This window comes from Phocoena phocoena, chromosome 2 (assembly GCF_963924675.1).
Source record: "Phocoena phocoena chromosome 2, mPhoPho1.1, whole genome shotgun sequence".
Lineage (NCBI taxonomy): Eukaryota > Metazoa > Chordata > Mammalia > Artiodactyla > Phocoenidae > Phocoena > Phocoena phocoena.
This window is the reverse complement of record NC_089220.1, coordinates 145,145,145-145,158,658: the sequence shown is the minus strand read 5'-3', so window position 1 is coordinate 145,158,658 and position 13,514 is coordinate 145,145,145. Positions and strand designations below refer to the sequence as shown.

Sequence of the window (13,514 nt, the reverse complement as noted above, 5' to 3'; positions counted from 1 at the left end):
ACACACAGAATGACATGAGGCCCATCCTGCTGGGACTTCTGGAAAGAGGCACCGTGAAGGGGCGAGGGGCAGATCTGAAACACGTGGAGCGTGGGGGCTCTGGGCAGCAGTGAGGAGCCCACCCCTTGGCTGGCGCTCCTGCCTTGGTGAGGGGGCCAACCCACCGTCAAACAGTCATTCAGCGCGAGCCCATTGTGTGTGGGATGAACATTTCATTTAAAGAAGATGACATTTTTTAAAAGTAAACTCTTTTCACGGAGAGAGGAATTCATGACTTCTTATGCCTCCCATAAGATGACAACACATTTGGAAATTTTAAAAATTGCTTTAAAAAATGTCTCATTAAGACACAGTCAGACCTACTAGAGAATGGACTTGAGGACACGGGGAGGGGGGAGGGTAAGCTGTGACAAAGTGAGGGAGTGGCATGGACATATATAAACTACCAAATGTAAAATAGATAGCTAGTGGGAAGCAGCCGCATAGCACAGGGAGATCAGCTCGGTGCTTTGTGACCACCTAGAGGGGTGGGATAGGGAGGGTGGGAGGGAGGGAGACGCAAGAGGGAAGAGATATGGGAACATATGTATATGTATAACTGATTCACTTTGTTATAAAGCAGAAACTAACACACCATTGTAAAGCAATTATACTCCAATAAAGATGTTAAAAAAAAAATGTCTCATTGAAAGACGTCACCAGGTAAAGGACTATGAAAGAGCAGACTGACCTTTTTTACATCCCTCACCAGCAAATGAAGTGTGTTTGGTGGACCCAGTCTCTGAAAGAGAAACATTCAGCCATATTAAATATGTTTTTCTGTTCAACTTTTGGAGTAAAATCCAACTCTACTTTATAGAATTAATGAAGTCCTGTGTCTTTTACAAGACAGGACTAGGACTGGTCATGGGTAAGAAGTATCCCACATGTTCAAAAATATGTTAAACACCTTTTATTGAATTATTTTAAAGAGCATCTTAGGATGTACTATATTTTCTTAACAGTTCATCAAGCTTCAGCAAGCAACCACCCAGGACCACTTGTGCTACTTAAAATTTTAGAATGGGGAAGGAAATGTACATTCTCAAAATTCACATGGTAATAATACAAGCCAAGAGGATTTCATCCAAACGCTTTCATTCTAATATCAGGAGCTCCTTGCTGTGCAAACTCAGTTTTCCATTTTTCACCGAAGCCTCATAAAACGTGGGAGTCCCCAGGAACAAATGACTGCTCACCCCGGGATCTTTTCACTCTGCTAATGACTCCGGGGGCTGGACTCTTTCTTTGTATAAACTTGTCTTCGTGCACCACCCCTGAGTTAATGCTACAGACAGGGGTGCTGGCTAGCATGGTGGCGGTGGGTGAAGATGGGACCATCCGCCAAGCCCGCGTGTCAGGTGAGAGCAGTGGTCCTTAAATGATGGACCTCCCGCTGAAGCCGTGTTCTGATGAGGACGCTCCTCCAAGTGCATTCTTGCATCCCCAGGGCTAGCTCCCCTCCGCCCTCCCTCCTTCTGGACCACTCACGGTGTTATAAAGCTCTTCCAGCCTCGGGATGGTGAGAAAATGCTGCATGTTGACTCCATTTTCAATCAGGAGCTTCACAAAGTCCACTCGGTCTAAGACCAGCGCGTCCAACATGGCCTGCTCCAGAGCGTTCACCTGTGTGAGCCCAGGAGAGGGGCGTGAGTGCCTCAGGAGGGACAGGGACACTGGGCAGGGGACCCTGGAAGCTCTCGGAAAGCCTCTTCAGGCCCCCAGACCCAGAGCATCCTGAACAAGGCTCTCTTTACCTTTTGTCCTGAGTAAACATGCCCCATTGCCCCCTCCTTCCTTCTCAGTTTGTCCCTAGGTGTCCTATCAAAGCATCACAGATGGATACATTTAATACAAAGTGAAAAATGTTCAAAATGACAGCCAAACTGGTGCTGCTCTCTAGTTATCAGGTTTTTTAAAAAAATTAAAATAGAGTTGATTAGCTTTTCTTGTAATGTAAACATGAGAAGGAAATTCAAAATAAAACTGCAATCAGTGTTTGAGTCTCCAAGCTCGGATCTCCATATACAATGTTTTTCTGAGGTGGTAGACTGTAACATTTTATCTACTATTAGTTATCATTTGTGTCTCTACCCTTCAACAATGGTGGAACCTGCAGCGCTCAATGTAACGTGAGGTTTTGCTGGAGAGAATGTTTCCTTGACTGAGAACTACCCGCTGTGGGCATGCCGCGGGTCACCAGGGTGAGTGACCGCGATGGTGCCATTCACAGGACACCGCAGAGGCCCAGCGCCCTGTCTTGCTGTGTCCTGACAGCAGCAAGGCCAGAACCACAGGTGGTGCGTGTCTCAGCCTCCCAGCCCAGCCAACTGCAGTTACCCATGCATCCCTATCACAGGCTCCATCTTTTGTCCTCGAGCTGCATTTGTTCACTATTGATTTGTTTCCCGTGTTTCCAGCAACAAACATCCAAATGTCTACAGGCGGAGAAAGGCACTGGTGGGCAAGGTGGCCGGGGCCTCCCCTGTGAGTGACTTCATTCTCCCCCAAAGCAGGACTGTTTGGCATTTGTGACATCCTGCCAGCCACTTGAAATACTGACACTGTCCCATCAATGCTTCATCACTGCCTCCTGGGCTCGGGGCCCCGGGTGGGGCTGTGGCAGAGGCAGCAAGAACTGCCCCCTTCCCTGGAGGAGGGTGACTGGCTCCAAGGTCCCCAGGAGCCTGGGAAGCGGGAGCAGACATGTCCCACGTACCCAGTTCAGCAGCTCGAGCTTTCGGGGGTCAGTTTCTTCCTCCACCTCCTCTTTCACCTTCCCTTTCTTCTTGCCTTTTCCTTTTCCTCTGCCCCCCTTGGTGGTCGCTGTGGGTGGCTTCTTCTCCTTCTCCATGACCTTGCTATCCGTTGGGGGGGCCAGGCTTCCCAGGGGCTGCAGTCCACAGCAGGCAGAGTTGGGAAAGGGATTAAAGCCGACCCATGTCCCAGGACAAGTGCACAGACCGCCCCTCCCCTCTGCATGCACACGCTCACACACACATGCACACACATAAGTACACATGCACCCACATACTGGTGCACACACAGATACACATGCACACACACTTGTGCAAACGTGAGCACCCATGCACAGACACGCACGCAGGCACACATACTTGTGACCACACACACGCACACACACTCAGCTGTTGCAGGCCTGGCTGCCTGATGGAGAGGCTCCTGATTTCGTGACCGTCTGTTACTTATATGCTTGACGAAGTGCACTCATGTACTTAAAGTGGCTGAAGTTTTGACTGAGCGTGTTTTTGCCCAAAGGAAAGGGTGCTGAGAGGTAAGTTTAAAGGCGCCAAAGAGAAGTGTCTGTGACAGCTGATGAAGACCAGAGAAGACAATTGTGAAGGGGTCAGGGCTTCCCTGGTGGTGCAGTGGTTAAGAACCCACCTGCCAATGCAGGGGACACAGGTTTGAGCCCTGGTCCGGGAAGATCCCACATGCCACGGAGCGACTAAGCCTGTGAGACACAACTACTGAGCCTGGGTGCCACAACTACTGAAGCCCGTGCGCCTAGAGCCCGTGCTCCGCATCAAAGAGAAGCCACTGCAATGAGAAGCCCGCACCACACAACGAAGAGTAGCCCCCGCTCGCCACGACGAGAGAAAGCCCATGTGCAGCAGTGAAGACCCAACGCAGCCAAAAATAAATTAATTAATTAAAAAAAAAAAAAGAATTCTAGAAAGACTACAGAGTCATAGGCACATAGTTGATGGAGAACTTCAACTATTAAAGGAAGACCTGAGAGACCGTATACTTGATTGTGGGGGAGACAAAGAAGGACTTTTGGTTCCGGGTTGTGGTCTTGATCTCATGTTTCCTGCTTTCCCTCTCTTCCCATGGAAATGACAGCAGGAAACAGAGGACTATGGAAAAGAAAAATTCATTTCAGGGAGAAGAGGCAAACCAGAGCCATTAAGATGTTTCTGGAAATGCTGTTGGGTAGTTAAAGCTGTGGTGAGGCAGCTGAAGCCCAGGATGAGTAATGTGGGGGTAATAGTGGAGGTGGGACCAGATTTCCAAAGAGGGAGAGTTAATGGTGGGTAGAAAGCATGGTGATTAGTAAAGGACTGTCTACAGAGCAGGAGACCACCCATCCTCTCTCGTATGTCACGCCCCCTCCCCAGTGGGTGGATGCAGAGCAACTCTACTCCTGGGCTTCACCCCAGGCAGAACCTGGAAGAATGTCCTGGGCGGGTCTTGCACTGTTGGTGGGAATGTAAATTGATACAGCCAATTTGGAGAACAGTATGGAGGTTCCTTAAAAAACTAAAAATAGAACTACCATATGACCCAGCAATCCCACTACTGGGCATATACCCTGAGAAAACCGTAATTCAAAAAGAGTCATGTACCCCAATGTTCACTGCAGCTCTATTTACAATAGCCAGGACATGGAAGCAACCTAAGTGTCCATCGACAGATGAATGGATAAAGAAGACGTGGCACATATATACAATGGAGTATTACTCAGCCATAAAAAGAAACAAAATTGAGTTATTTGTAGTGAAGTGGATGGACCTAGAGTCTGTCATACAGAGAGTGAAGTAAGTCAGAAAGAGAAAAACAAATACCATATGCTAACCATATATATGGAATCTATAAAAAAAGAAAAAAAGATTATGAAGAACCTAGGGGCAGGACAGGAATAAAGATGCAGATGTAGAGAATGGACTTGAGGACATGGGGAGGGGGAAGGGTAAGCTGGGACAAAGTGAGAGTGGCATGGACATATATACACTACCAAATGTAAAATAGATAGCTAGTGGGAAGCAGCTGCATAGTACAGGGAGATCAGCTCGGTGCTTTGTGACCACTTAGAGGGGTGGGATAGGGAGGGTGGGAGGGAGACACAAGAGGGAGGCGATATGGGGATATATGTATACGTATAGCTGATTTACTTTGTTATAAAGCAGAAGGTAACACACCATTGTAAAACAATTATACTCTAATAAAGATGTTAAAAAAAAAAAAGGCAGGGTCTGCATAGGGAGGTCCAGCGCCACACCAGCCTGCTCCAATCTGCAGAGGGCAAAGAAAAGCTGTTCAGTAGACAACCCCCTCCTAAATGGGGAACTCTTGGTCAGTCCACCTAGTGAGGAGAAAAACCTATTTGTAAAATAGGCTCCTTATACTAATTATTCAGTCCCATTCCTCACTCTGAAATGGGGATAGGCAAGCCAGGATCTGCAACAGAAAAGGACAAAATGAACAATGGGAACAGCTGACCAGGGAGAAAATAGAGATAATTCAGGGAACAGGAGAGGACTTAAAAAAAATACAATTTGTATCCTCAGATATTGCATTCATGAGATGAAAACAGGCTGACATGAAAATGGAACCATCAGAAAACAAGAAAGCTTTCTCAGACATCAAAAATAGGATTGCCTGGGCTTCCCTGGTGGCGCAGTGGTTGAGAGTCCACCTGCCGATGCAGGGGACACGGGTTCGTGCTCTGGTCTGGGAAGATCCCACATGCCGCGGAGCGGCTGGGCCCGTGAGCCATGGCTGCTGAGCCTGCGTGTCCGGAGCCTGTGCTCCGCAAGGGGAGAGGCCACAACAGTGAGAGGCCTGCATACCGCAAAAAAAAAAAAAAAAAAAAAAAAAATAGGATTGCCTACATTTAAAAAAATAGCACAAAAAATGCTAAGGAAAATATTGCGATTTCCAAAAACCTACAGCAAAATGATAGAGAGACAGAAATGATAAAATGGAGGATCAGCCCAAGGGGACCAACATTTGCTTAACTTATAGGAATTCCAGAGGAAGAGAAAGAGAGAAAATGAAGGCTGAAATACTCAAAGAAGCGGTAGAAGAAAATTTCACAGAGCTGGGGAAAGACTTGGTCTTTACCATAAAGGGGCCTCTGACAGCCAAGCAGAATGAATGGCACATGAGTGGCCATATGAGTCCTTGAGTTTGCTGTCTCTGTACATTTCATTCTCATTTGTTTGAAATAGAACATATGTCCTTGTGAAATTTCTAAACACTGAAGATAAAGAGCAGACCTCAAACTACATCTGAGAGAAGACAGTGGTTCATCTTAATTGGAGGAGGATCACATGGCAACCATGAGCCTGGTGTGTGGCAGAGTGTTTTCAGACGTGTAAAGACAGAGAATGGTTATCTTCCCACACATGTTCATGAAAAAAATTACTTGAAGATCTACTGCAGCGAAATGAAAAAGAAATCTGAGAGGGAGGAAGACATGGAATGCGGGAAGAAATGAGCCTGTCTGACAACACACTGCAGGGGTGTCTGATGTGGTCAGCTGCACAGCAAACTTTGAGAGCATCCAGAGAAACACGAGGCTTTGAAAGATTCTACAAGAAGAAAGGGAATTGCACTCAGTGGACAGTAATAATTAAAAGAATAGATCGTCTTAATGATGTGAGGCATATGCTATGAAGAAAAAAGAGAATCAATTTGGAAATGCAAGGGAAAGCAAACATCTAGCTATTCAAATAAGTCATGGTCCAAATACGAAGGAAACTCAAAGGTCCCATAATTTTAAACAATGGATGGACTGTAGAAACCTTGATGCTTGTTGTATTTTCCTTTGTGTGGCCCAGGTGATTGACCCAGGGCTACCTTTCTTTCTCTTTGAGTTCAGCCATAATGTTAGGTTCAGCAGTGAACAATCTGTACAGAATCACAGTAAAGTCTTCTGGTTTCTCCATTTTTAGAATCAACATAAAGACCTAGTATGCAGGGTGGGGGTGGGTGAAGTGGATGAAGATGGTGAAAAGATACAAACATCCAGTTATACAATAAATGTCTTGGGATGTAATGTACAGCACGGTGACTACAGCTAATAATACTGTATTGTGTATTTGAAAGGTGCTAAGAGAGTAGATCTTAAAAGTTCTTATTACAAGAGAAAACACTGTAACTGTGTGTGGTGATGGATGTTCACTAGACTTATTGTAATGATCATTTCATAATTTATACAAATATCGAATCTTTACTTTGTACACCTGAAACTAATACACCATACGTCAATTATATCTCAATTAAAAAATATAAGCAAGGAGGACCTACTGTATAGCACAGGGAACGAGATTCAATATCTTATAATAAGCTTTAATGGATAAGAATCTGAAAATGATTATATACATAATAACTGAATTATACATGTGCTGTACACCTGAAACTAACACATTGTAAATCAACTATACTTCAATTTTTTAAAAAAGAAAAATTATGCATGTCTTAAAGGAGAATTATATTAGAAGTTTATTTGAAACTTGTCCCTCCTTTATTGAGGTTAAAAATATATCTGATCATAAATAAATAAATACCATAATGAGATACTACTACATATCACTAGAATAGTTAAAATTAAAAAAAAATCTGTCAATACCAAATATTGGCAAGGACATAGAGAAACTCTCCTTACACTGCTGGTGGGAGTGTAAAATGCTACAGCTGCCTTGGAAAACAGACACGCAGTTTCTTAAAAAGGTAAACATACATTTTCCATCTACCTGGCAAATCCATTCCTAGCTATCGACTGAAGAGAAATGGAAACATACGTCCACATAAGACCTGCACATAAATGTACACAGCAACATAATTCATTGTTCTTAGTCAAGAACTGGAAGCAAATACCCAGTTAAAAAAATAAAAATAAAAATCCAGGTAAAAAAATAAAAATAAAAAGGACCACTATGAAAATGTGATGATTAAAGAGTGAGACATAAACAGACCTGAGTGAGGATTACAAAACGACGTGTAAACATCAACCATCTCCATCATGTAGAAGATGAGGTTGACCCAAGTAGGAACACTGACGGTGTAGGGAAAGGAAGGTGATGTGTAGAGCCACTAATTTCCTCATTTTACAACGTGGGAGCCTAACGTTGATGAAGCAAGTTGATAGTTCAAAGCTATCATGATAACCAATAAGAGAATTAAACATACAGGCATCAAACACAGGAGGGGCAAAGCAGGCAGGGCAAGCGAGCTACTGCCTTCTCTTTCCAAGTGGAGAATTGAAAGACACATCTACACGTGATTAATCGAGAAAGTGATAAAACATGTTACGTCAACGAACCGAGGCCACCGTCAGGAAAACAGAACACGGGGACAGTTGAGTGCCTTTGGGAGGTGGGGTGTGAGGGTTCTGTTTTTCACGGTACACTCTGCTCTGTTATTTGCTTTTCAAACCATATTTATGCATCCACTGGATAATAGAAAGCAAAAAACACTAAGCAACATGAAAAAGGAGGTTGGAGAATATTTAATGCCAACATAAGAGTGAAAAAATGAAATTATAAAACACATACGGTATTGCTGAATTTTTCTATGGGGGGCAGTCATGAGTGATTGTTTCTTTCATCTTGCCTGTCTGTATTTTCTATGCTTTCTGGAAATTACTTATTGCTTTTGTAACAAAAAGATGGATGAAGGCCGTTGCTTCAGGCCAGGTAGGGCCTGTGTGTGTGGCCCGTTCCCTGGGTCAGGTCCTTTCTGTAATCTTGAAAGCCTGGCCCTCTCTGTGGCTGACTTAGGACCTCGTCCTCAGAAAGCTGCCATTCGAAAAGAAAAAAAGCAAACAAAAGCCGGGATCCCTCTTACTGAGTAGCTGGTCTCTGGGAGCTCATGACAGAGCCCTTTTTTGCAATCCTTTCTGGAATCTGTTAGATTCTCTGCCACAGCAAGCTGCCTCATAACCATTCATGGAGCAATTCACTTTGCTCTCAAGTCCTTTACCAACAGTGTTAAAAACAGGAGATTCAAAAGGAATTAAAATATTTAAGGTGTTGTGCTATTCTTCTTAATTTGCGTAGTTCAGTAAACAACATGCACAAGCCACACCCCCAACCCTGTATCTTATTCCTTTAATACACTCATCTGATTCCTTAAATTCTTCACGCTAATTAAATAAAGGGTGAGTGTGAAAAATGAAATGCCTTTTGCAGGGATATACCAGGCCGGTTTTGAGAAATATGGTTTTTAAAGTCCGACATGAACCCTCTAGATATTCCAAACTCCTTTTGAAGCAGCAGAGCCTGTTTTGCAAACAAAAATTTACCCTGAAGTCCCAATCTACAAAACTCATCAAAGAAGCTGCTTTTTTAAAAAAATTAATTTTTAAAAATTGAAGTATAGTTGACTTACAATGTTAATTTCTGCTATACAGTTATAAACATATATATATATATATATATATATATATATATATATATATATACACTCTTTTTCATATTCTTTTCCATTATGGTTTACCCCAGGATATTGAATATAGTTCCCCTTGCTATACAGTAGGACCTTGCTGTCCATCCATTCTATATATAATAGTTTGCATCTGCTAATCCCAACCTCCCAATCCATCCCTCCCCCACACCCCTCCCGCTGGCAACCACAAGTCTGTAAAGAAGCTGCTTTGATTGAAGGAGTGGGAGGCTAAAAGCTGCTCATCACCCCACACACACCACACCACACCCACGTACAACCACACACACACACAGATCCCACGGACATACACCACATGCATGGTAAACCATAGCACAATCACACACCACACATCCACACACACATTGAACAACCTACACATGTGCTACACACAGATACACACACACAATACACCAAACCACACACACACACACCACATCCCAAAGGCTATACACAAAGGTCACACTCACAGAGTGTGGGTTTCACGGAACATAATTTGAAAAATTAATGCTTTCAATGCAATCATTGTATTTCATTTTAATGAGCTATTTTCTTTCTTCTTTTTCTTTAAAAGGGTAAAAACCCATGTTCACCAGCAATGATAAAATATTTAGTGCTCTTTCTTCAAGAGCACTGGTCTGAATCTGAAGTTAGTGCTAGGAGCTCTTCTTGCTGGTTCTTTGAAATGAAACAACATTTCCTAATAATCCTAAAGATTAGACATCGGGTCATCAGAAAGCCCAGATAACTTCCTGAGATCCACGACACAAGGGAGAACATATTAATGCATCCTCTGTACAAAGTCACGACAAATGGTATGAATTGAAAAACACTTAGTTTCACCGGCCAGCGGGGCCCAAAGACAAAGATCTGGCTCCGAGCTATGTCCACGCGGTTCCAAGCCAGCGCCAAGCTCAGCTGGTCCCGAGCTGATGCGTTTGTGCCTGGAAGGCAAGAGATGGGGCACTACTCACTCCATGCCTGGGTCGCCTGGGGGTGACAGGGGCTGGGTGGGGAACACAGGCTTCCCCAGGCTGGCTCAGCATCAGCCTGGAAATAAGCACGGCTGCCTTTTCTCTGGCCCCTGAGGGATCACTCAGGCCCCAAAGCCGAGGAACAGCTCAGCACTACCAAGCAGCCAGCCTGATGGTGACCCCCGCCCCTTTCCTCCAGCCCCCTCCCCTTCCCAGTGGAGCAGAGAGGTGACCCCATGAGCAGCCAGGTGGCAGCTGTCGTTAGGAGTGGGCCGGGGAAACTGGACAGAGCACTGCGAGATGCAGGGATCGCAAATGAAAAATAATTTCACGCTTACCCTCTGTGAGTTCAAACCTGTAATGAGCTAGTTACAGAAAGAAACTGGTTCTTGACTTCAGCCCATCATGGTCCATTGGCCCACCAAGAAAAGTCCCCCTCCCAAGAAACCCATTTCGGGCCCGATCGTTTTACCACGGCTTTATCCTGAGATAATTTCTAGGCAGCCTGGCGGGCTCGGGGTTCCATCCCCAGCAGACACAGTTCCTGGTGGGAGGAGGGGGGAGGGGTTTCCCAGCCACAAGCAGAGCTCCGGGGAGGCCAGCATGAAAGGACAGGAGTGGCTGTTTCCTGAGAGCTCACCTTTCAGCAGGGCGGTTAAAATTGCCATTTCGATGTCTTGCTGACCCTCGGAACCCATTCTAAACACAGTGACCTGCAAACAGATTAATCGTGAAAACACTGAGTAAAGCAAAGTGGAAAACAAGAGGGAGAATTGGGGAGTTGCTTAAAAAGGACCACAAACAAGATGTGGCGTGACAGATGAATGGATAAAGAAGATGTGGCACATGTATACAATGGAATATTACTCAGCCATAAAAAGAAATGAAATTGAGTTATTTGTAGTGAGGTGGATGGACCGACAGTCTGTCATACAGAGTGAAGTAAGTCAGAAAGAGAAAAACAAATACCATATGCTAACACATATATATGGAATCTAAAAAATAATGGTTCTGATGAACCTAGGGGCAGGACAGGAATAAAGACACAGACATAGAGAATGGACTTGAGGACATGGGGAGGGGCAAGGATTAGCTGGGACGAAGTGAGACAGGAGCATTGACATATATACACTACCAAATGTAAAATAGACAGCTAGTGGGCAGCAGCCGCATAGCACAGGGAGATCAGCTCCGTTCTTTGTGATCACCGAGAGGGGTGGGATAGGGAAGGTGGGAGGGAGACGCAAGAGGGAGGGGATATGGGGATATGTGTATACATAGAGCTGATTCACTTTGTTATACAGCAGAAACACAACACTAAAGCAATTATACTCCAATAAAGATGTTAAAATAAATGAATAACTAACTAAATAAAAAGGACCACAGAGTCTGACGCTAATGCAGCAATCCCGAGAGCGACGTGATTTTACACCAGGTGCTTCTGATTCAGAAAGAACAGCATTGCTCGTCCTGATTTTGAATCCTTGCCTGGATCTTATTTTATTCTTTACCCCATCTGGAGCTGAGGGAGCTCATGCAGGATGTACATGTCAATCTCTAAATGGCTATTGAAGATGATAAAGTCATCTCTACTCAGATTTGATATATCTGTAGGAAACGTGTAGATTTAGAATTTCGAAGAGGCTGTCTTTCTGTGCAACGAGTGCCTCTTCCTTATAAGCATAATTAAGGACGCAAAGAGTGGGAGAAAATGAGTGTATTTGGTAGAATTTTGTAAGTACACCTGAAAGCATGGTATATGTCACTCCTTGATGCTTTGAATCTGATTGATATCATGAGCCTCAGAATTGTGGGATGTGGCCTGAAGTGCCCTGACATTTACAAGATCGGAAGCACCCGTGTCCCTCTTCCGAAGAGAATCTGCCTATGCTTAGCCTGCTTCCCGCACATGGACAGAACCACCAGTTGGGTCAGGATCTGTAAAATGCCTCTTGGAAAAGGGTGAATGGAAATAGGAACTACTCCATCCTGCACACATGGGCAGAATTAGAAAGGAAACATAATTCTCTCTGTGGAGCACTTGGGAAGTCAACTCAAGACACTTACAAGTTCTTTCTTTTTCATGCACTCCATGATCATCGCAAAGAGCTGATGCGATTGTGTCTTGTTGTAATTAAATGTTTTCTGAATGGTAACTAGAAGCTGGTCTCTGAGGGAGTCATTGATTATCCTGTTTGAAGGAAACGGGAAAGAGAAGAAAACAACACAGGTGAAATCTGTATGTGAATAAATCAGACATCTCTATGCCCGTCTGGTACCTTTGATTTGAAACTTTATCATTGGAGGATATCCCAGGATAGCAGACCCAAAAGGACTATAGTCAAAAACTGTGTTCACACTTGTCCTAAATTCCAGGCTTGTTGAAAAACTTAAAAGGGAAAATGCAGTTGGGAGAGAGCATTTTCCCTCCTGAGAAAGAATCCGTAAGAAACACCATGCTCCTCAGAGCTCCCTCACTTGCTGACCTTGGGAAGTGGGAGAGGAGGACTAGTAAGTCTTCCTTCTTTTACATTTTTGGAACAGCTAAATGGATCATGATTTCCTCCGGGCCTAACAAGAAGGCATTCAAAACCCCACCCTTTGTAACATATCAGAAATCTTACCCTCCTTCTTCAGAGTACTTGTGTGCAAAAGACAGGATGTCCGAGGCCCGGCCACTGCCGTCGCAGACCACCACGGGGACCGGAGGCTCTTCTCGGAGATACTCCAGGACCATGGAAACCACGTTCGGGCCCCCTTCCACCACGAGGCCCACGACGGGCACACCCTGCCCCAGTCCTGCAACACACACCACACCCACATTCAGACCACGGTCATGGCCCCATCCGAGTGTTACCGACCAGGGTTCTTGGCCTTCCCCAATCAATAGAAATTGACCAGAAGCCAGACAAGAAATTCAGGCAAGGCTTTATTGGGGCCCCTGCTGCAGCGGGGGTGGCGGGAGCGAGAACAAACAACAGGTTCCCTTGCTTGCTTGCTCCCCGAGGAGGGGTAAGCTTGTTCCTTATATGGGGTGAGGGTAGGGGTGTGTCCATGGGTCAGGCCGGAGGGATGGTTTAGGTGTTTTGCCCACCCCTTAGGTGGTGTTGTGTGCAGGGGGCATGCACAGTACCCTGCTTTTGCTCCCGACCCCCTGTTTTTGCCCCAGGCTCTTCAAAAGTGGCCGTTGGCTTTTTTGGTCTCTTTGTATCTTTTAGGTCCAGAATTTGCCCCAACTGCCCGCATGAAAGCAGTTATTTTCAGTCCCATACAGTTTCTTAGTATTTTGTTGCTCCTGGAGAGGTGTGTCCA

At 44.9% G+C, this 13,514-nt stretch overlaps 1 protein-coding gene across 1 annotated transcript in view; it reads right to left on the bottom strand.

Annotated features, from left to right (window-relative positions):
* The window catches only part of TRPM1 (transient receptor potential cation channel subfamily M member 1), a 212,459-nt gene that overhangs the window by 49,271 nt on the left and 149,674 nt on the right, over positions 1 to 13,514 (bottom strand). Inside the window, exons 12-18 of the mRNA XM_065871777.1 lie at positions 12,827 to 13,001; positions 12,270 to 12,393; positions 10,843 to 10,915; positions 10,072 to 10,172; positions 2,759 to 2,932; positions 1,531 to 1,665; positions 731 to 781 (exon numbers count right to left, since the gene is read on the bottom strand). Coding sequence (XP_065727849.1) covers positions 731 to 781; positions 1,531 to 1,665; positions 2,759 to 2,932; positions 10,072 to 10,172; positions 10,843 to 10,915; positions 12,270 to 12,393; positions 12,827 to 13,001 — 833 coding nt within the window. The remainder of the gene's footprint in view (positions 1 to 730; positions 782 to 1,530; positions 1,666 to 2,758; positions 2,933 to 10,071; positions 10,173 to 10,842; positions 10,916 to 12,269; positions 12,394 to 12,826; positions 13,002 to 13,514) is intronic.